The 23,878-nt window shown below is 37.2% G+C and overlaps 1 protein-coding gene across 4 annotated transcripts in view; it reads right to left on the bottom strand.

Moving 5' to 3' along the window:
- The window catches only part of NELL1 (neural EGFL like 1), a 284,268-nt gene that overhangs the window by 5,477 nt on the left and 254,913 nt on the right, over positions 1 to 23,878 (bottom strand). For 2 of the 4 annotated variants that reach the window (XM_068684942.1, XM_068684941.1), the window contains exons 16-18: positions 14,952 to 15,092; positions 5,662 to 5,855; positions 238 to 414 (exon numbers count right to left, since the gene is read on the bottom strand). In XM_068684942.1, coding sequence (XP_068541043.1) covers positions 238 to 414; positions 5,662 to 5,855; positions 14,952 to 15,092 — 512 coding nt within the window. The remainder of the gene's footprint in view (positions 1 to 237; positions 415 to 5,661; positions 5,856 to 14,951; positions 15,093 to 23,878) is intronic. The other 2 variants (XM_068684943.1, XM_068684944.1) reach the window with 2 other exon arrangements.

Below are 23,878 nucleotides of genomic sequence, written 5' to 3'. Positions count from 1 at the left end.
GCTTTTGTCAAGCTTTTCTTCTCAGTCATTAGACCTACTTATTCAGCAGTAGGAAGAAAACTGGTGGTGTGTCATTTGGTGCATACTCTGTCATTTGGTGCGTACTCTGTAAGTGCTTTAGTATCATCCTCAGCCTGAAAAGCAGGTGAAGAGAGAGCAAACAACCTGCTTCCAAGTACATTTAGCTAAAAACAACAATCATTATTCTTGCTCCCCTCCAAAACACTTTACCCATACCAGGCAACGGCACTGCTGGCAGCTGTAGGTCCAGTTGTCCCCACTGCGGTAGAGCTTGTGCCCCGTTTGGTCGAGGCACTGGCTGGTGACGCGAGTGTCACACTCTGGGCAGCAGAAGAGATCAGCACTGGGGTTCTCGCAATCACAGGCTGTTCTCCGGCAGAAAATCCTCCCATCCTGCAAAGACACATTGCCCTACTGTCAACCACAAACCACCAGAAAGCAAAACAGATCAGTGTCCCAAAAAAAGCCCCACTCTGTACATATCAAAGAGCATGTCTTTCACATATCAGAAAATATCAAGTTCTTAACATATTAAATGTTACCAACATAAGGACTTGATCATGTAAGTTGTAATACCTCAAATACCAGTGTTGTCCCAGTTTCTGTCAGTGCAATTGATTCAATGCTGTCTGAATGTGAGTGGTGTTTTCCTGTCTGCAACTAATTGAAAATAAATATTTTAAAATAAATCAGTACCTCAGGTGAAATGTGAAAAAATCTTCTTTCTCATTAGTTACACCAAGGAACTCTCCAACCAGTAGCCTCTTTAGTACATGCAATATCTGTTTAACTTTACTTTGACTAACTATGGAATTGTGAAGAAAATAACTTGAATAAATACGTGGAAGGTATGAGGTTGGTCCCTTTAAATTCATAGGAGCACCATGCAGCAAAATCACAATGATACTAATAGTTCTTTACTCTGAATTCACAACTGGTTCTGTTCCATATCTGGACCTACTGTACACCAGCATAAAGCTAAATGGAGTACAAACTATCACCACCCATTATAATTCTGTTCATGTACTAAAGAGGGCCCATATTCCACAGACTCTCCAAAATATGATTTTGCTAAATATTTACTTACTGTATTGGATGGCACATTTTGTTAAAGGACATTAAACATAACTGTGTGAGATAAACAGAAGATTTGCTTCAGCAAGTAAAGAGAAAAGGATATATTCTCTTTGCATCAGAGAAAGGCAAATTGATTTTAATTCTAGTTATGAAAACTAGGGGAGCTATTGTGTTTGAAATTATAGCATTTACTATAGGTGAGCCAACATACTGATATGCCACATGTAGACTTGGAACTGAAATCAAAGTTAACAATGAGGAGATTATTGAAGAGTTTTGACATTAAATTCTTTTGCATTTAATGCAGATAATTGGATTATTCCTTATTCAAACAAAACATCACCTGTAGCCAATTTGAAGGTAGTGTTGAGAGAGGAGTGAACCACAGTTGTAACATTTGCAAAATTGCTCTCACTTCAATGGATTTTTTTCATATTGTCATCAGAACCTTGTTCTGAATCTATAAACCTCTACCTGATCCAAGTGGGAGATGCTTTTTCATTGCCACCAAAAAAAAAAAAGGGTTACCTATCAAAACAAGGAAATTTACTTCCTCTCAAAGCTTTTAAAATGTGATTACTAAAAAGAAGCGTGGCAGTCCATGATGTCTTTTCCACAGGCAGACAGAAAAGCCATAACCTCAGCATATAGCATAGGAGAAGGGTGTTCTGTTTGTATTTTGAAGAATGCATTTTGACTCATAATGACCATGTCAGTCAGCATCACTGATGCATTTCATAGCATTTTTGGACTGATTAACATATTGCTTTCTGTTATAAGAATTATTAAAATGGCTTGTTACGCCTAACAAGGAAAGTTAAAGAGAACACAGAATTACAGAAATGCAGAAAACATGCTAGCTCAATATGGTTCTCAAGTGCTTTTCCTAGCCAAAGGGCATAAGGCTAGACTGTCTTAGTCTTTAGTCAGCTTTGCATCAAATTAAGATAACTAAGGATTCCGTACTTGTGGCTGACTCCTCACTGAAGCCATAGTAATAAATAAAGCTTTGCTTCCCTACTCAGCAGTTTGAGTAAATCACAAAGTAAGGAAGATGGCCTGCAGCCCAATTCCTTACCCACACCTGCTGGACAGGTCCAGATGCAGCACAGGGAATAATAAAACCCACAAAAACAAACAAACAAAAAAAAATCTTCCCTGCTGCCAAGTTATGACCAAATCTCTGTACTCACAGGTAGAAAAGCACAAGTATCTTCCACCCTTTCCTGAGGGAGGACATCAAGGAGCATCCCACCACAAATGCTCCGCCTGGCTGACCAGCTCCAGGTGAGCTGGGCCAAGTGTCTCAGCAGCCTGATGCCACCAACTATGGCTCTCTCCTCTCCATAATGGATTGCTGATTAATAATGGTTAGCAATAACCTATCTGCCCGAGCCCAATTTACTTTCCAAGCTTTCAAGATTATTTTTCAAATTCCCCTTTCAGCTGGTGATGGTGCTGGTACTTTGCTACTCCAAGCTACTGTGCTGTTACCTCTGGGGAGCAGCTAACCTTTTACATTGCCTTCACTCTCTGTATTTCAGAGCACTGACAAAGCTTGATGATTTTGCCAGAGACCTTTTGGTAATCATAATACACTGCTAATAATACACTGCTAATCTCTATTATTTAAGCATCTGTGTTCTATCTACAACCTCATTAGTTCCATGCCTTTCAAAAAACATTTTTATCCCTATGCTGCAGTGGCATAAAGCCTCTTAAGCTACGTCTTACTTGTGTCTTTGCAGTTCTATATTAGCATTGTGGTTTTTGGTTGTTGTTTTTTTGTTTTGTTTTGTTTTTTTCGTTGTTTTGTTTTTCTGATAGCAAAAACTGAGAAATACACAGAAAATAATTCATTTCATTTTGATGGGATAATTACATATAGCATCTTGTTAGTACCTCTCTCTCAGCCTTCCTCACTGAAGCAGTTCTACAGGTTTCAGAAGCATCAGTGACATGAACACAAAATTATTCTTACCAAAGGAAAAAGTGACACACAAGAGAATCAATGTAAAGGGTGACTCAAGTTTCCACAGAACCCCAAAACCGATCAGATAGAATTCAGACCCCGCAAAAACCAAACCAAACCAAACCACCTCACTGTTCTCACCATCAGGAACACCCTTCACCTGTGCACATCCCACCATTCCCAGTGCTGTGCTTACCCCCCAGATTTTTTTCACATTGGAATGGAGGCTTATCTGAATTAGACAACAAACTCAAAAGCCCACATATAGCCAGACCATAGAGCAGGCTTTTTTTTTCCCCCTCTTGGGAAAAGGAAACAACTACCCACTCCCCTTCAAATTTCTATCAGTCTTGTGTATTAAATCCACAAGAGTTTAGGAAGATACTTGTAAAGGATGTACCGAATATACTTAAGGTATTGCATTAATTATACAGTCAGCTAATTAAGTTTCAAGAGTTTGTGTTTATGTAAACTTTGTCCCCATTCAGGTGAATGCAGACAGTTTGAAGAGACTGGGGTGATGGAACACTGGAATAATCCCTTGTGCTTCCATAATGAAACTCTGCTTCAGCATACTACTGAAGGAATATAACTTCTTGTATTTGACAGCATTCTACTCCACAAATAGCATCACTTAATGAACTTCAAAGTTAAGCATGCTACTTGATTTCCATTTGAAGTTAAAATATTTTCAAGACAGGATCCATGTCTTCCAGCCACTGCACAATATACATCTATCTAGCCTTTTCTATATTAACTACAGCAAAACACAAGCTAAAAAAAAAAAAAAAAATTTTAAAGCTGAAACACTGATTTGTCTCCAAGAGAAAACAAGTGGGTAGGATCATTTCAAAGTTAGAGTAAGAAATACAAGGAATGATTTAGTCATACTCTGCCCTTCCCCTCACCAAAATCAGCAAGCTGCAAAAGGGTCAAGCAGGACCAGCCCTCCATGCAACTACATGAAAATAGTAGAGCCCTGCAGTAGGTTTGAGAAGTCTGGTGTACTGGGAGTTACCACAATCTATAAAATATGTTTCAATAACAATTTCAATAAATGCTGAGAGAAGACTTTACTTTCTGGTTGGATAAGATGGAGACAGAGCTCTCCTTGTTTTCCCTGTTCTATAGCAAAGAATTTGGCTCTTGAAACAAGGCAGCTACTGATGTGAAATAAAATGCAAATGTTAATTCACAGAGGAAAAAAAAAAAAAAGGAAAATGAGGAAGACATAAAGGAAGAGTCACAGCAACAAACACTGCCAAGCTTACTTTAAAATATCTATGTATTAGTTAATCATTTTGTGTATTTTCATATACTAATAAGGGCATTCAACATAAGAAATAAGTGCAATGAGAAATGGCAAAGAAAACAAATTATAAGCAATCTAAAATGGGAATACTAATAGTTAGAGCTCTGCAAAGGCAGACCAGATGTCTTCACATACATTAAACTGTTTATTCTATTGACTGGAAATCCTTTCATAAGCCAGCCTGTTCCCCAAGATTACAATAAAAGCTTTATATGTATTCAGTGGAGTTGTACATTTCAGCTTCTGAAGGGAGGAGTTTTAGGGAACTTACAGCTACTTGAAGTAAAAAAATATAGCAACTAACAAGAATATATTCCCATTTGAGCCCCGAACAGCACTGCAGCTTGTGGGTTCTATTCACCCTGAAGTGTTGATTTCCCCTTCTGATACACTACTGCAATACAGAAATGATGAGGCTTTCAGCTTCTTTTCAACTTCAAAATACCTTGTCTCTCATCACCTCTCCAAACTCTCTAGTGCTTCTGCAGCTCACAACCAGGGGACAGATAGGCCACTTCTCATTCTTTATGTTCAGATTTTCACAGTGGCTAAAATTTCATTTTACGGATGCAAGAGCCAATAGCATTCCTGCTGTATCTAAGCATACCAGTGCTATGAACATACCAGCTCAAAGTGGCCACAAAAGATCAACCACTTTGCAGATTGGTGCCTTTCTAAAATTCTAGTGATTTCACTGACAGCGTCCCTCTTTAAAACAGTGAAAAGGAAGAAAGAAGAGTCAAATGGTCTTTTAAGTTTATCACCATTTAGTGCCTGCTGCTAAGTCCTCCAACCTTGGAATCATGTCAAGTTAATTGATAGGTATTCCAACTAAAGGGCAACACCATCAAGAGGGCTGCTGTTGGCTACATACAGTACTTGTCCTAAGAGATGCATATTCATATGAAACAGAAATTGAAAACCATTTTTAACATCTAGAATAAGCGTGCTGATTGCCTGAAAGTTGTGTTAAAGGGCAACGTGAGATCCTCATGGAGGCATGCCCCGAGTGCCTCTGGCACACAGGACGACATGGAAGAAGTCCTCTGGGGTTAGCCGTTATTCAATTGTGTTCACTTTTCCACAATAGGAAAAATGTCTGTCCCCAAAAAATTTCCCAGTCACAACTTCAGTGCCCCTCAGCAGAGCTTACCTTCTGCCTCAGTGCTTTGGGCATATGCTAGCATTTTGCCAATGCCAGTGGCACTGCAATATGGGGTGTCTGACATAAGCCCAGAGAATTAAACAACTCCTGAAATCCAGAACACCAGGATCTCACCTTGCAGGAACAAACGGAGCATCTGTCCTCCCTCAGGGTCCACACCTGCCCATTCCGCTTGAAGCCACCTTCGTGGGGACAGTCTCCAGTACAAGATGGTCCAGATGGACAGAGGCAATCAAACCCTCCTGCCAGGTTCACGCAGGCTGAGTCATTCCAGCAGGTGTGGGTCTTTAAGGCACACTCATCGATATCTGCAAGACAGCAGATTTATAATGCTTTGGACGTTTGTTTTCACAGGGTAAATGTTATTTTTATATTAAGTATTACTGATCTGCCTTTCTGGTGGGTACCTTCTTTCTGATATCTTCCATATGTATTTGATAAATATTAAATGCTGATTTTCTAAACTTATCTACTGTTTGTTTTGATTCCACCAAGAATTCTTAAACTATCACCAGCAGACTTAATTATAAAAGCTGAGACTGACAGAACTAGTGCAACTATATATCACTGATGAACTTGAACAGGGTGTATAGTGTTTTTCAAGTCACTGGCAACTAGTGAAGAGAATTACCTTCCGTCTGTTGGACCACTCTCTGTTCTGGATTTCACAACAAAACAGAAAGGCACTATTTTTCATAACATTAATAGTTAATAATTAATAATAACATAATTTAATCAACACTAACCGCTCTCAACTGCATCCTATTCCCGTTGCTGGAAGGTATAAGAGAATTTAAAAATAAAAGATAAAATAAAAAGGGGCACCTTACAAGAACAACACCAAAAAAATCTTAGAATAAAGCTATGTGGGAAAACCATGATTTAGCAATGACACAAAGAAGGAAGCAACAAAAGAAAATCATTATACACTGAAGAAAAGTGAATTACAGTACCCCATTAAAATTGCTTTTAGAGGATAACATATAATTATGCAATATGGATTTACCTAGGGAGTTTATACAGCATTCTTTTTCTTGCAGTGAAGCCATGAGCTTTATAAACACGTTGTGGAAAGCAGGTATTTCTTTCAGAAAATAATTTTGGACTGCTCTTAATATATTGACAGATTGTCCAGATAAAATACCAGTAAACCGATGGGACTTTTTTGTTGCCACATTAATAATAAAAGCTATAAGAAACAGTGGGAAGAAGGCTAGAGAAGACAGTTCTTTAAAAGTATCTGAGGATTTCTATCATCATGAAAATTCCAAAAGAGTGTTATACAAATTCAGAAACTACAAGGAAGAATCCTCACACTTACCATTTAAAGTGCCTTTATTGCTAGGGTGAAGTTTATAACTCTTCACTGTACTACCCAAGAGTACTTTTAATTCCTCTCTAAAACAACAATTTTTAAAATTCAGTAGAATTAAAGAAGAAAAATTACCTAAACTCTAATTAAATGGGATCTCACCGCTAGCTGCCCTACCTCATGGGTAGAGAGCCATGGATTCACTAGTCATCTCCTCAGAAAGCCAGAACTTAAATAAAGATGTTAAGAGTTTCCTTCAGCTAATTGAGAGAATTATCTGTAACAACCAAATCACTACATTTCCTCTGGCCTGGATACTAAACTTGCTGGTTTCAGTTCACAAATACTCCAGGAACAACTGGAAATATTTTAGTCCCCTTGGGTTTGATCAAAAGCAAAATCAGCCAGCACAACAGTCTGGGGCTTAGGGCATGAGAAAACTGCTGTTCTCCTTTCTGCTCACAGACCAAAAGGGAAGCCAGAAGGCAATTACACCGCAGAAGGGCTTCACTCCTGGGCTGTGGGCCAGTCCTTTGTCAGAGATGTTCCCAGTGGCTTGATAGCTTGATTCAATTGCTCATCACTCAGACTTCCCTAAAATTGGTGCATTTTGCTGCTTTGATGGTCTTAATCACCAAAAAAAAAGAACATTATTGCTCTAATGCATACTGTAGCACTACTGAGAATTTGAAAGGTCCACTATCAGTGGTGTAAAAGGGATTGCACTAAGAGAAATTAAAACTCACTGTTCATCGGTTAACAAGTGCCAGAGTGTCACACAAGGTAAAGGCCATGAAGAGAGGTAGGACTAAACTGTTATCAAATGCATTATATTCAAACAGCTACAGTGAGGCTTAAAATATTCTTTAAAATACCCTATTTTCTTTTTGATAGACTTTGGCTTGCATTTCTTTGGTTGTTCTTGTTGAAGATCAAGGCATAGTTGCGGCATTCGCTTTTTGGTGATTTCACAAAGTGATATTCAATTGCCAATATTTTATTTGCCGTATTAAGGGCTTTTTGAGCAGCATATATATAGTATGCAGCAGGATCACAGTGCAAATTAGAAGGGTAGCTTTCACAGTTCAAAACTAAAAGGATTTCACAGATGAATATAAAGCCATATTGCCTACAGAGTTCCATGTAATTGCTTTACTTATGACACAGAAATCTAATTCGGCTTCCATGTAATTTAACAGATTTATGGAAAGCCAGATGTTAGCAATTATAGAAACTAACATTATTCATATTCTCAGTAGTACAGACCTGTTCACACTGCACAAAGTCAACTTAATATGTTATATATATCCAAAAGGGAAGAGCACCCTATTTATGTACTGCTGATGCTGTGTTGGGTTTAGCACACATAAAAAGGATGCCCCTATTAACAGAGGCCCAACCTGGTAAATGGGACATTCTTTACAAAGCCAGCCATCAAGAAAAACTGAGTAACATAGCGTGAGCATAAATTCCTAATTGCTATTCAGTTTGCTCTTTTTTTTTCTTTCTTTCTTTCTTTATGCAAATGATGGTTTCTTATTATTTTACGGCATTTATTATTTAAAAGTTTTAGCCATTAATCAAATATAAAGTGCTTGGACACTACACTCATTTCCAGCTGAACTTTTAATAAAGCTAATTTTCTGAGAACAGCATTTTCTTGTCACTGACTGCATTTCTAAAAGTGAGAACAAACAGCCAGTGTTCCCACTAACTTGAGGAAAATAAGTTATAAGAGTATTTTTGTCCCTTGCACTCTTTTAGAAGAAAAAAAAAAAAGATACAGAAGAAAAAAGACAAATGTTCCCATATTTTTAGCTCATAGTTAGCTTATAAAAGTATTTTAGCTTAATGGAGATCACATGGAATTGCTCATATTGATGTGAGATGAGTATGTAGATGGCTGTGCAAAACATAGAACAAAGTGCTTGTATTTACTGTGCAATTTCTTTTAACAATTGGGATCAATGTGTCTATTTAGCTGTTGAAAACACAGCATAGTTTAAAATTCTGAACATGTCCAAAACAATATTCTAATGAATATGAAAATTGTATGATAAGGCTTTTGCATACAGATTATTTTTATATTATTCAAATCCTTGCTCAGCTCAAATTCCCCACACTCCCATCAGGTTTCATTTGCTTTCCCACAACTGCTCTCCAAAGGCGTTGGCCCAAAACTGTAACATCTAATGAAGGCCAAGGCAAAACAGTACACAAACCTTATTGCCTATTATAACAATACCAGGCAGAAGATGAAATATTCAACTATAAAACTAAGCAACTTTTAAGAACAATGGACAAGTACATACACAAAACAGCTTGGACATGCTGTAGTTTACCCCTATATATAACACAAGAACAAGAAGTCTTTCTTGACTTTTGGGGGAATTAGTTCCTCCATGTAGCCTATAAACCTGGGAAAACCATCTCATTTTCCTCTCCATACCTGGTATGACTTTGCAACATTATTCATTAAGTTGAGATAATCTGTGGCATAAACCACTAATTAACTCAAGTAAAATAGGCAGAGCTTCACTTCTCCCCTCTACACCATTTCTCTTCAAGAGAGAATAGAGTGGCAAAAATAAAAAGAATAGAACAGAAATGACCATAATCAGAAACTGCTTTGTAAAGCTAGCCTTCTGCTATTTTATAACAATATATCACCAGCAGCAAAGTGCTTGTTGCTGTGACATGCCACCTCAAACATTGTGCAGGGCTATCATAAAACTGATCAAGATCTTCACTCTTTGAATACCTTCAATCTGTGCTTCTCTAAACAAGTGTACAGCAAAAAGTACCTGATACGTATTTTAGCTGCAATGCAACCAGTCACATTTTGTGGATGGGAAAAAAGAAGAAAACAAACCATCCAAGACATGCTTATTTCCTCATATGCTTTTGAAATACATAAATATAGCTTGGTAACATGGGCAGACAAGAAAGCAGGATCAAAATGGAATAGAATAATCCCCTGAGATGCAATTTCCTTTTCCATCCTTTTTGGCTGTAACGAGAAGTACTTTGCTTCAGATATTGTGAGAGGTCCCATAGCCACTGCATTTGAATGGGGCGGAAGACAAGCATGACTGTACATATCAACACAAGTTCATTAACTAGGTTTCACTGAAATTTTAAACCAATCCCTAGTTACTTAATTTCTTAGTTTTCCAGGCTATTCAGGTTTTAATGCTGTGACTTTTCTACGGCACCTTAATAAATGTGTGCAAGCATGTCACGCAGTGTGGTGCTCTGTAATATCATGATAAGCTGTTGTAGAAGAACCCTACTAATGTGCTAATTTTAACTGTTATGGTACATTAAACCATTACAGTATAATGTTATGTGAAAAATGTATGCTCAGCTCCCAAACTAATGTGTGTACAAGTTAACTAAACACTGTTTTGACAAATCATTTTTCACATGCAATTTGTCACAAAATAATGTATTTGCCTTCCTTCTAAATCAAATGAAGTGATTTGGACTCATCTTTGAAAAATTGCTAAACAGATTCATTTTTTAGTTAGAAAATATTTTATGATAGTACTTCTACAGAGACATAATGATGTATTAAAAACACTGTATGGTAAATTAGATTCAGAACATAGGATTTACTAATGCTTTCTAGAAATACAGAAATGACTAGGCACAATTACCTTGAAGATATGAAACTCATAGAACACAAGAATCAGAATTTACTAAATGGAAAATAAGCAAGAGACTATTTTCATTATGTAGAGACTGATGTTATGAGCTTTACTAAAGTCTATGATCAGGATAAAGTTGTAATACAGCAGATTCTAGAGTAGTCTTGGATATTCTGCACCGTATGTAAACCTTTCTGTCTACATATCACTTCTCTAATGGCAGAAAGGCAATTCTCAGGCATACAGGAAGATTTTTGAAGGTTGGGTCTAGCCTTTTGTTTGATAGAAAAATTGGGCACAACAGAATAGTTTGAGTGGGATGGGACCTTAAAGACCATCTAGTTCCACTTCTCTGCAATGGGCAGGGACACGTTCCACCAGACCAGGTTGCTCAAAGCCGCATCCAGCTTGGCCTTGAACACCTCCAGCTCTTCTGTGCAACCTGTTCCAGTGCCTCACCACTATCACAGAAAAGAAATAATAAAGAGCAGAACTGCTTTTCCATCACTTTCAAACCTAGGAAACAGAGAACACTGCAGCATACCATGTAGTATATTTAAACCTTCAGTGATTGATTTTAAAACTGTTCAAACTTAACCCTGAAGCATTGCCTCACCCAACTTTTATAGGACTAACACACACAGAATTTTCTCTCACAAGCTGCTGCATCCTACTGTTTTCCAGATTTCATATCCCAACAACAGCTACTCTAACCCTGCAGTTAGGCTGAGCTATACAACCTTTCAGCATGCTAAAGATGGTGAATCCTGTGTGTTTTTTTTTTTTTGTGGGAGGAGGATCCATGTTAAGCTTCCCTACAAAGTTTGCACTGATTCTTGAAGAAAAGACAAAGACAACCAACAGAGACTGCTGTCTTCATTGTTCCCTCTGTGCTTGCAAGTCACAGCATAAAGACTTGGAAAATGAAACCATTTTAGGGAGGGAAAAGAATCAGGAACAATTCTCTACAGACTTAAAGAGGGATGGAGATAAGTATATACAATTTATCTTAATTTGCTTTTATTTTTCTCCAGCAGATAGGAGTGAGCTTTGTGGCACGCTATTTACTTCTCATAAGACGGCATTTTCTGTGTCATTTTTTACCTTCTTTTGGTTCTGATAATCTCAAAGATTGTCACTGAAAATTCAACAGTGAGGGTAATTACCTTATGTGGTATCAGTGTTTGTCAACAGGCACTTAGCGTAGGGCAACAGCAACATATGCCAGTTGCTTCAACATGGATTGTGATATATCTGTGGATTGTTGTTAATACTGGGATATGTATCATATGACAAGTCATAGTTCTCTGTAAAGCATTTTTGTGTGTTTACCTTAACATGTAGCAAAAGAAAGGAAAAAAGAGTGAAAAAAAAATAAAAGAAAAACACAGCAACTATATGCTACATATTTTAATTGCCAAGGAAACTTTGGTAGCAACTTAGTTATAGCAATTGCCTTTTGTCTGCAAGCAGTATTCTTAATAACATATTGTGAAAGGCCAGTGCCTCATAAAAATGCTACTGCTGGTAATTAAATTACATTCTCTTAATTTGAGCCTGCTCACCATCTCTTTATGAAGCTGACATCTTTTATAAAAGTGTGGCTGTGAAAATATATTCCCTTTTCAAAGCTGTCTATGCTTGATATTTTGAGCAATAAAGAATTTTCTGAAGCTTGAAGCACTCTGGCTAAGTCATCCATCCTTATTGCCCAAGCTCTCATACAATATTATGACCTTCCTAATTTACAAATTTGTCCCTTACCAGGTGACAAACTCCACTCTTGCAGACAACAAGGTAAAAGCTTTTAGAAGCCCTGAGCTACCTCAATGCTACCCAAATGTGCACACGTTTTAAAATGTTCTGCAAGCACTGACAAGACCCTGCAAGCAATGACTCAGCCCCAAGACCACCTCCCCATAAAGAGAGGGAAAGGGAAATTTCCAAGAGATATACATAGCAGCAACCACCCTCCCAGGCTTTGGACTATCTGCCAGAGTTGAGTACTCCTTCCCACTGTCTTAACATTTTTCATACATTGTTATTATTTTGTTAGTTTGTCTTTTAAAAAAAAAAAAAAATTGTTTTTAATTTTTATTATGTTTTTAGCCTGTTTATTGTTCTCCAAGATTTGTCCTTCAGGAAGGAAGGAATGCTTCAAAACATACTGAAGAGCACTGAGCCAAACCCAGCTCAGGTACATACTAGGATCTCAGTAAACAGTCCATAAAAATATAACAGGCCAAAATGCTGTTGCTAAGCAGATGAACCCTCTTTTATCTGAAACAGAGCGAATGGCTCTGGCCTTGACTCTAAATACTCCACCGTGCAAATAAGCTCTGTAACATAATGAAAGTCAGTGTTCAAGTAACCAAGTTTTAGTGAGAATATGCACTATCATCTATTATTTTGACCACTTCTTAGCCGTACTTCTAAATGAAAATCACAGTTTGAAATCTCTTTGTTATATGGATTAGCAAAGTCTTTCAATCAATTTTAACTGCTTAACCAGTATAATGAAACAGAAGAAGCTGGTTTATTCTCTTCATCACTGGTACCCTGCAGCAGATAGTTCAGCAAAGCTATTTAGTTAAAATAACCTCACTCATTTCACATTTTGTTTACAACTTGCATATGGCAAGAAGAGCACCTCAACTAGCAGATTTCCAGTGTGCTGTGCAGGTCAAAATGAGGGCAATTTGTTTGCACCAAAACTCATGCTTTCAGTTTCCACAGTACATAGAGCATTTGGGGCTTTTGGGGGGCTTTTTTTTTTTTTTTTTTTTTTTTTTTTTAAATCTCAGAGGTAATCAAGTGTCCTTCCCTTTATTAGCAGTACTGGCTTTTTCAGCAACTGAGCCTATCTGTGGGCCACGTCAAACCACAGTCTTGCCTGTGCATCTGTCTTTTGCTGAGCCCAGCCCCAAGCCTTGCATTTTCTTAGTCAGAAAACAGCTACCTAAGGTTGGCCTGAAAAGGGATGGAGATCACCATGGTAGCAGCACAGATAGACATCAGGAATGCTACAAATGCCATTTATCCCCAATTCTCTCAGGGCTTTTCAAAGGCTACTTCATGTTGCTTTGACTTTTGATAAAGTATTTTCAATATTAAGTTACAAAATGCTGTAAAATTTTTCAATTTCCTTTTTCTTTTTTTTTTTTTTTAAGCACTCCTCAGTCAAGCTCACTGTTAAGATTTTGTTATGTTCCCTGGTCACCTTAGGACAATATATCAATATATAAGAAGCTAGTATAGTTTGGCTGGACAATCTACAAAATATTGCTTTTGCAAATAATTATTTTTTTCTCTGCATTTTTAAATCACAGTGCTATGACAGCTGCAATTTTTAAAATATTAGACTGTATCTTACAAGTTAGAACTAGGCATATAAATTCATATGAAAAAATATATTATTTTACTTCAACTGTATATTTCAAATCTTAGATGGAGCCCTTTGCACTTACACATGATAAGTAGGTTTCACAGTGTTAAAACAAAGTCTTTCACAGAAGAAGCAGAAAAGCAAAATGCTTTTACAGAAAATTAATGGAAGTGAGTAGAGATGAAATAAATGGAATTCCAAAGAAAGGATATAGAATGAAGAAATGTAGACCTGTATCTCAATAGTAGTTACAAAGGGATCCTTTCTGCATTGTTTTAAACTCACCTAATAAAATATCATATAGAAATTACAAGGCTTCCGAGAATAAGTAAATAGGTGTAAAAATTGTAAGTCAGAGGTAGAACACAATTGTCACCTCGCTATGATTTTGTTGTTGTTTACTTGCTGTGGTGGCACACAAAGTCTACGGATAGTCAAGGGCACCCAGACTGCAAGAACCAGCACTAAATCCTCATTCTTTGTCCTCCCACAGAAACAACAGACAAACTCCTGCACCCCTTAAACTTTCCTCTCCCTTCGTGCTCTTAGGGCATTATTCTCCAAATACGGTGCATAAAGTGCTTTATGCTATTTGCATAACTCTAAAAATAAAATGTTGAAGGTATGAAACAATGCAAAACAAACATATCAAAGTAATACAGACATACACCAAATCTGTTCTTGTGCTGCTGTGCTAAAATCTGAAAGGCAACTCTTCCCCTTTTGTGGCCTATTATGCTCCCGAGAAAGCCTGCTTTCACTTCAGGTTTTAAAGCAACTTATTATGATAAATGGCAAGGCTCAGTAAGTCACACTCTGGATCTCTGACTGCCTCCCTCCTGTAATAACCGTGCTAAAACGTGATGCATCTTAAACTAGCACCCAGGCTGTGGGGCTGGGGATGCTGCCAAACACAGACACGCTTGCTTGCATTCTCATTTTAGCCTCAAACACAGCAACAGCTCAGGACAGTGTCTCAGTAGTCACTTTATAACACCATGCAGAACGCGAAAAAAAAAAAAAAAAAAAAAAAAGCGCTATGCTGATCATTGCTTACCAACACAGGACTCCCCGGAAAGAGAATAGGTTCCATTGTCATGGAAACCACTTCTGCACTCACAGTGGTACCACCCTGGGAGGTTAACACAGCGTGAATGGTTGTGACACTCAATGATCCCCTCTGCACACTCATCAATATCTGCCTCAGAGAAAAACACAAGCCAGCCAGGAAATTAATTTCCTTTGACACCAATGCTTTAGGATTTTGTTTTTGCTTTTTAAAGTCTTCCTTTAATGGATCATGGTTTATTACGGTTCCAAATAGCAGACACTTCAACATGACTGACATAACAACAATAAAAAAGAACAGTACATCATGGAATTTGATACATATGAGACATTTGTTTACACCATGCTTTGTTTAAAATGCAAAGCAAACATACAGAAATTTTGTTCATTGTGTTGTTGGCGTGTTTTTTTGTTTGATCGATTGCTTTAAATCAGATTTGTCTGCACATGCAAAGCATTGTAGAGCAGGTTCTCGACTGAAAAGGCACTTTCAGCAACATTGCTGCTTTACTGACTGCACGTCCCAGGATACCTTGGAAAGAAAAAACCTTCTCTTCAGGATGTGTTCCCAGGGTTCAGCTGTGGTACTTTGCAGCTCTCTGGCACTTAACGTGTTCAGGGCACTTTGCAAACAATAATTAATCTTTTGCGTTTATATGATCAAAATGAATACCTACCACATGTGTAACAGTGTGCAACAAAAAGAAAAGGCAGTCTATGTTTCAGCTGCAATAAAACATTTAGCTGGAAAAGAATGAAGCAAATGACACCATACCGGTAAGTCTGTAGCAGTGGAAAGGTACAGCAAGTGAAATACCCTGCTGAGTTTCAATAAATGTGCTGTTTTTATAAAGGGTTTTTACAAATTTCCATAACACGGTTAATAGAGACCTCATAATTGCTAGTAACCTTGGTTAATCATGGCTGACACGTGGCTGTTGCTCCCCTTTGAGCATTTTTCCAGCACATTTTGTAGGGTTGCAATTAAAATTAGCAAATTAATTATATGTTAACCTTGCAGTAATTTAAGAAACTATTATATTTTGATTCCTCTTTTTAGCTCAGACTGTTTGACTATTTTTTTTCCTCCCCCATCTTGGTTACTTTCCAGCTGCATACCTTATCAATTAAAAAGAATCTCAAATCACTTCAAATTATTAGCTGTTGTCATCCATTGAGATTTTTTCTTGGCAATTGGCACAGTTAACATACTCATAAAATCATCTATACTGAACACATGAATTTGGTGAAATTAGATTCGCAATCTGCATTTGGTTCTGCAAGCATCAGAGAAGAAATGTTATCTGATCCTGACGCAAGAGTAAGTTAGGGTTACTAAGTAACCACAGAATGCAGTTTTTATCTCAATATACAGAATACATACACCAATATGGTTTTATTGACAGCAGGGAGTCATGTTGAAATCGATTTGAATGAAGTATCCTTCAATCTTCAATATCCCTCAAATCTTCCTTTTTTTGTTGTTTGTTTACATCTTGTAAGCAATACCATAGAAAAGTTTACTTTTTCCTCATTTAAATAACAATGCTTATTCTTGTTAAATACAGTTAAGAAGCCTAAACAGAAGCCTTTTTTCAGTTTTGAGTTCACATTTCCTCAAGAATAAAGCAAGTTATCTGTATAACAGGGTTACAACCACTATTTATTTGAAGCTTTATTCAGCTTCCATCTAACAATAAAGTCAATTTTTTACGCTTTAAAATCTGTCATTGCTGCCACCTTTTCTGTACTTTTTATTTTGTAGAAGCTAATTTTAGTGTTAAAACACTGCACAAATCTAGCTGTCCATCAATGATGAGTGCTGCTTGCAAACTCAGACACTTTCAATTCATTACAGCAAATGGAATTTATAACCATGATCTTTTCACATGTCATGGCTGATGGAACAAGTTTAATCCTATTTGGAAAGTGAACGACTTTGCCATTGCAGGTCAATTGCAAATGAATCCTTCTTGCTTTCTTTTCTTCCCCTGCGTTCAATCTGAGAACGTTCCTGTTCAAAGATTGCTTCTGTGGGTCAGTCCTGTACTGGGCCTCTTTATATTCAATTTTACAATTTTTAATTTACAAAATCAATTGAGTTTTTCTAAAGTTCACTCCTGAAGTTAAGCCCTTTTGAAAGTGCATTTGGTTTAGACTCATGGTATAGGATATTAATTGACTGGTAAATTACTTTTCAGAAAGCCTGTCTGCCAGGATACCAAAGCTGAGCAGCAGCTTGCTTAATGGAAGAAAAATGGTATGTAAGTCTCTGTACATTACATCAGAAAAGTAAAATAATATATACAACTGTTTCAAGACTACATGACCTTCTCATGGCAGTACTCTAACTGTCAATAGCTTTTGTCCAATGATTTTTAGGGAGACAAAACAATTTCTTAAGCACACTTCCAGTTGTATCAATTCTTCATTTATTCCTTGATCTCCATAAACCAGTAGAGTTACACCAGCAGGGCCTTACCCATGCCTGGGACAGGAGGCAAGGCAAGAGGAGGTGCAGTGCTGGCTGCTTTGGGAACACACACCATGAAAGCCATTGTTGTTGCAGAAACAACTACTAAAAAAAAAAATAATAATCCTTCAAGCTCTACTCTGTACCACTACATCTCCTCTCCCAGAGCCATTTCCAGCTTACAGGCGGTTCCCTGCTCTTCCCCCTCCAGTGAAACTCAGCACCTCTCCTTGCTCCCTAGCCCAGCTTTCCCCTGCATGGTATGTGCTGCATGTGTGCACGCTGGACTGTTGGTGTGGGCAGGAGAATGGGGAAGCAAACCTTCCCTTGCTTCTGCAGCAAGTTAGTATTCCTTTGGCAACATGTTATTTAACAGCACCATATAGAACAATATGCACAAAGAGCAGCATAAACAGGAAAAAAAACATTAGGGGCTTTTCCATTTGTCTAATACATCACAGGTCCTTATTCCATATTTAAAATTATGTCCATAAAAAATATGAGGGAAGAAAACATTATGATTAGGTCTGTAAGAACCTCCTGACATCCAGTGTGTTATTTGTAGCATATGGATAAATGTATTTCTGCAGGTATAGGAAAATATTATGGATTTGTTTTAGAAACTTCAGAATGATTTAAGATGCTCATAACACAAAGAGGCATCTGCAAACAACAGCTCTATAAAATGGCATGTCATATACCGTGACACTGCTTAGTTCACCTAATAGATCATTTCCATCTTGACGTATGGCTTTGATAACACTTTTTAGAGGAATCTATACAGGAAGATTTTGCTACACATAACAGCTAGGTCAGGGAGTTTGAATCAATTCGCCTTTCTTTATCTTTGCTCTTCTATCTTCAAATGCTAGCACTATATTTTGCATACTTGTCTTCGGATGGATATCTTTCTGTTCAAGTCTGATTTGGGGTTTTGCTACAGAATTTGAACTATATATACACTATTTATGTGTGTCTGTTGTGTGTAGACACTCACCAGCAGATGTTCTACCTTTTTATCACATAATGTTAGGCTGAAATGGAAGTGTGTACCTCTGATGTGGGAGTAAAAAACAGTACAAAAGTTATAACCCAACTTCAAAGGAGCAAAGAAAAACCTATCCAGAAATCCTGTAATGACACAGGCCAGAAGAAACAACAATTGGACATTTTTGGGCTGTGTTCCCATGCCTTAGGTCTTGCCCGCTCTTGGTGCTCCTGGCAGCAGAGTGAGCACATGGCTGTCAGGACTCCCAGGCTCTGCCTTTGCACAGCATTCCAGGCATCCTGCCATGGATGGAGGACCCTGGGTCTTTACATGCACATCTTCACCTTGCCATCCCATGTGGCTAAACCATGCTCACAGATTTCAGTGAAAACACATTCACTGACTCCCTGACTTGTTCTAAAAATCTGTGCTAATAGCTATATAGTCCAAAACAAATAAAGTATTTGTGAGAAACAGTCAATTTAATATTTCCTTGGGAACTGAAAATTTCCCACATCCTTAATTTTCCTCTCTAGTCTTCAGCTAAATATCTATTCTACCTTTACACTGAGTGTAACATTTTTCTTTTCTAGTTGCAACACAACATCAGACATAGCTGTCTTACCCCCTGTGGAACTATTTTTGCATTTTATTCAAGCTTTCTTACAACATCCATGTGAAAGGAGATCCTGTACAGGTCGTTGTTGCTTTTACCCCTATGCAGTTATTTAACTGTCATTAGTACAGAATTGTTAATGGAACTGGCAACACTCCATTATAATGGCTTTGCAAAAGCTCAAAAATGGCACATTTTTGTATTGTATAAGAAAGGCACCAGTTGGTTTTGAATAAGCTCTTGCAGGATGTTAATCCAGTCCTTTAAGGACAGGTCTATAATTTTTACTTTTACCATCCCAGCTTCTTGCATTATTCATAAAGGTATTTATGTATGCAAGATAAATAGGATAATTTACCTCCAAATAAAACACAATGGCTTCAGACCTAGTGAAAAAGTAAAATTAAAATAATTCAATCTTTTCTAATGCTTCATCATATTTAAGTCACCGTGTAATAATACTGAAAGGAAAACTGCTCAGTATGTTGTAATAGCTAACATTCTACAGTTTCAATGAGACAGAAGAGCTTTATTATAAAAGTGTCTGTTCCTCAAACTCCTACAGTACTCTTTTTCATTAAAAAAAATAAAAATAAAAAATTACGTGATCCTTATCTTCAGCTCTCTGTTGATCAGGAGACCTATAAAGTACGAAAGGTTTGTACTAACAAGAGAGGATCATACAAGTCTCAGGGTTCCTGAATTAATGCCATACCCTGGCAGTTAACTCCATTAATTCCAGAGTGCTATAGCTTTATTTTACACCTTACAATATGTTTCTTCAACATAAAAACACCGGAAAAATTCAGCCAACCTACTGAGGCATAAGTTCTATGTAGAATGCATGCTCTTCTCATCTTCTACTTTCGCATGAGCCCCACTTGCAGAAGACAGAGATAGCAAGAAAGGGATGTCACTGACAGCACTATGCAAACAGCTTTCCTGCTGCAAAGAAGTCATCCAACTACTTCAAATAAACCCCAAAAGCAAAGACAACTACTTTGGATGAGAAGAGATGAAAGTCTCTTTCTAAAAAAATATCTCCCACGTTCTTACCTTTATGCCAAATTCATTACATGTAAGCATATCATAATTCTTTTGTTTTACATAAACTTATATTAAGGCTGAATTTTACCTGATACAATTAACTCTTTTATCAAGTGACTTGTTAACACTCTATATTGGCTTTGAGAGTTCTCCACAATTATCAGGAAGGCACTGCATCTACTTTTATACATACACAATACAAAGCAGTTAATACACTGACAATAGCTATCCTTAAAGACTACATCTTTTCCCCAGTGCAAAGTAGAAAATGCTACAACACTGACCTTGTCACAGGTTTACAGCCCAGCATGCCTGGAATACCAATGACACAGCGAAGAACAACAATTTAGTTGTTAAGTGAACAGTAACTTAGAATAACACAGATAACTGTATAATTTAGTTACATTTGAATAATGACTCATGGTTGTTGCTCAATCTCATGGGGCCAATTCACTATTAAGACCACAGAGATGCTAAAAATCAGAAAGGACAGGAAACACATCTATCTGAGCCCTACCTATTGACATTTTTAATAATCAATTTCTTGTCTTATAAATTAAGGTGACAGAGAGCCCACTTCTCGCTGACTAAAGCTAGTAGCAGGCTTTGGAATAGTTGCTCACAAAATTCTTCCTTGACATTTAGCCTCTTTTTTAATTACTTTCATTTTAACTCATTAGGAGATTTTGGGCAATCAACCAGCACCAGATAACATATTCCTCTCTCCTCAGCAGTCATGGCAGTTTTCACAGACTGATTTTAATTGCATTATATTTATATTGGCTTTTACAGTTCCTTCTCAGGCAGGAATAGTTTTGCCTGAGTAAATGGTACAGGCTTTGGTCCATTTTTCTATTTTGAGGACACAGCAGTAAACTATAATGCTTCGGATCTGTTGAGACAGTAAATACAACTCAAATTCAGGAATAATCAAACTCACACAACAGTTTAATGGTACTAGATGGCTTTCAAGGATTAAAGGTGTGCCCACCACTCACTATAATTAAAGAACAGCTGTAATGTGCTTTATCGTGTAATTCTAGATTGGCTTTATCAAGATTTTTAATCATCTCAAACAGAAGTGCAAATTTAGAATGATGAGTTTAACAAGGAAAAAATGGAATTAAATTCATATCCGAATAATAACAGACTAGTGGTACCAGCCATTTTAAGATTAATTCTTCTAATATATAACATCTAATTTACTGAAATTCATTTTTAATACACACTCCAAGCTGATGTCTTTATCAGTTAAGTGCATGCCTTTCTCCCACGCTCTTATTTGTCTATTTGTATGCTAACTATGCAGTACACTTGGAGTTTGCAACCTAACGCTCTTGGAGTATACAAATAAATGTCAATTCACAACAGTGGAGATGAAACAAGAGTTTTTGATTCCCGTATTTAGAGACTGCTGGGTGACACAGCCAGACTGCTCAGTGAAAAGCATGGTGGGAATATACAAGGCAAGGTGAAGAACTATTTCATATTTAGTGTTGTGAGTTTCTGTTGCAAATAGGATTGTACGTATCACTCTATAAGTCAGAAGGAAAGAGACTGACTTCACAATTAATAGGTTAAGTTTCAAACTGACGTAGAGATTCTTTGTCAGATTTGAGGCCTATGGTCAATATGTCTTTCAAACTACGTAACTGTGAAAACAGATGTGCTATTAGGCCAAAATTTATCATATTTGGGCTCTTTACATGTCTTGAAAGGAAACTTGCCATCCCAAGGAAACCGTTTCCAATTATGTATAAATAGGTACCAACAGTGCATAGTCTCCAACATAAAGTTACCCATGTACACCTAGTCTGGCAACATTTTGTACAGCAAGTCACTTGCAGACCATTAGTTCCGTGATATATATTCAATTCGTTTGTAAAATCTTCTCAAGTATGATAGAGGCACCGCACACAATTTACAGGTAAGATGACTACAACAAAGAGAGATAGAGCAAACTGCACAAAGCAGCCCAAAGCCAATGCGTATGAAGCTCCTCAGCTGTTCTATTCCAGTCCAGAGTCCTAACTTTTAGGTTATCTTTTCTCTATCCTCTATAAAGACGTTCTCAAATAGCCTGGTAGAGGCAAGGAAAACCTTCACTCCCCACTCCTCTCACGATTTCAGTATGAGCTTAATTTTTGAGGAAATATTCAGTATCTTTATCCCTGACTGCTAATTCAAGTAAATTGGAAGAGTGGATTTGCATCTGTAGTTATTATATACAGCGCAATTATTCAGAATATTAGATACGCATAGTAGAATACAATGAGAGAACAAGATCTACAGGAGAGATCTTTCATGTCAATAGCCTGTAACCAATGAAGCCCTCAGCACACACAGATCTTTTTCTATAAAGTTAGGATTCTGTACATTTTAAAAAAATACATATTCAAACCTATCCTTAATAGCATGGTATTTTTATGCACTAAGCTCCTTAAAGCTAGTTCAAAGCATAAATGCTGTAAATTCAGATTCATTTAATTTACAGTGACGACTACAACCATACTAAAAATATATTACAGATTGCAGAATTACATTTCAGAAAATCCACATGGCAAAATACATCATGTATCTGATAAAAAGATTAGTTCATCAACCAGAATAAAAATCCTTTTGACAATTGATTTTGGCATGCTGTAATTGAAGAGTTGCATGTTCCTTGCCAAGATCACAGAATTTGAGAATCACCTCATGTAGACATATCTTAAAACAAAATAGTTGATGCTCTGAGAACGAATGCTCACTCCAAATAAAACTACTAAAATAAACTGTATACAGGCTGCAGACCGGTTGATCAGAGTTACAAAAGACAAATGTAGCTTCTTATAAAACAGGACACTGACAAACAGCATTCTCTACCCAACATACCAGTTGTCTGCAACCCAGTGAATTGCACAAAAAGAATCATTCAAATGACACTAGCTGTACCTATAAAAGCTTCATTGATGAGCCTTAGCATTATCATCCAATGCGAGCAGATGACTTCATGCAGAATCTTTAGGTATAATACATAACCAATATATCACTCTATCTAGCACTTGAAATGCTAAAGTTCAACATCAAAGAGCCATAGAAATAGCCTATTATTTTATCTAGTACATCCTGTGACAGAAAAGAAATGCTCCCTACCATACATTCTTCAGTGATTTGCCTCAAACAATTTTAAAATGACACGCATGATAAGTCCTCCTTCACTTCATTGGGAAGATTATATTGCAGTCCAATAGTCCACAATGTTAGGATTTTTTTTTTTGATTATTTTGAGCCCTACCGTAATCGAATATGGTTCAGACAAAATAACTCTTGTCAAAACAATTTCACTGCTAACAGGAGGCTGCAGCTGATGAGAAAATGATAAAAAAAATAAAAAAAAAGCACATTTTCTTCACTATGGCTGGGGTGGAGGAGTTTCAGCCACTCTTTTCTAAATTCCCATGTAAACCACAGTGCCGAAAGGCAACAGAAGCAATGCTAAATTGCAGGTTCAGATTTTGTACACATCCCGTAGCACCCCTGAGAGTTTAGTGATAATGGCAAATATTCTCAATTAGTTTTCTTAAATCGTGAAATGATTAACAGCTTCAGAAAAAGCATTTAACATTCAAACAGTAAAGAACTCTCCCAAGGAAGTAAATCCCCCAAAAAAGTGTAAAAGGAGCTCTTGAGATCATAAACAGAAAAACGCAAAGCTCTCTGCATCCTTAATTAGGAAAGAAAATGGTTCAGAAAGCGCTGTTCAATATAGAACAGATGATAAAAATGCATACGTTGAAGAATGTATGAACA

The sequence above is a fragment of the Anas acuta genome, chromosome 5, assembly GCF_963932015.1.
Source record: "Anas acuta chromosome 5, bAnaAcu1.1, whole genome shotgun sequence".
NCBI classification, from domain to species: Eukaryota; Metazoa; Chordata; class Aves; order Anseriformes; family Anatidae; genus Anas; species Anas acuta.
The sequence above is the reverse complement of the archived record's forward strand: the minus strand, read 5'-3'. Positions and strand labels throughout refer to the sequence as shown.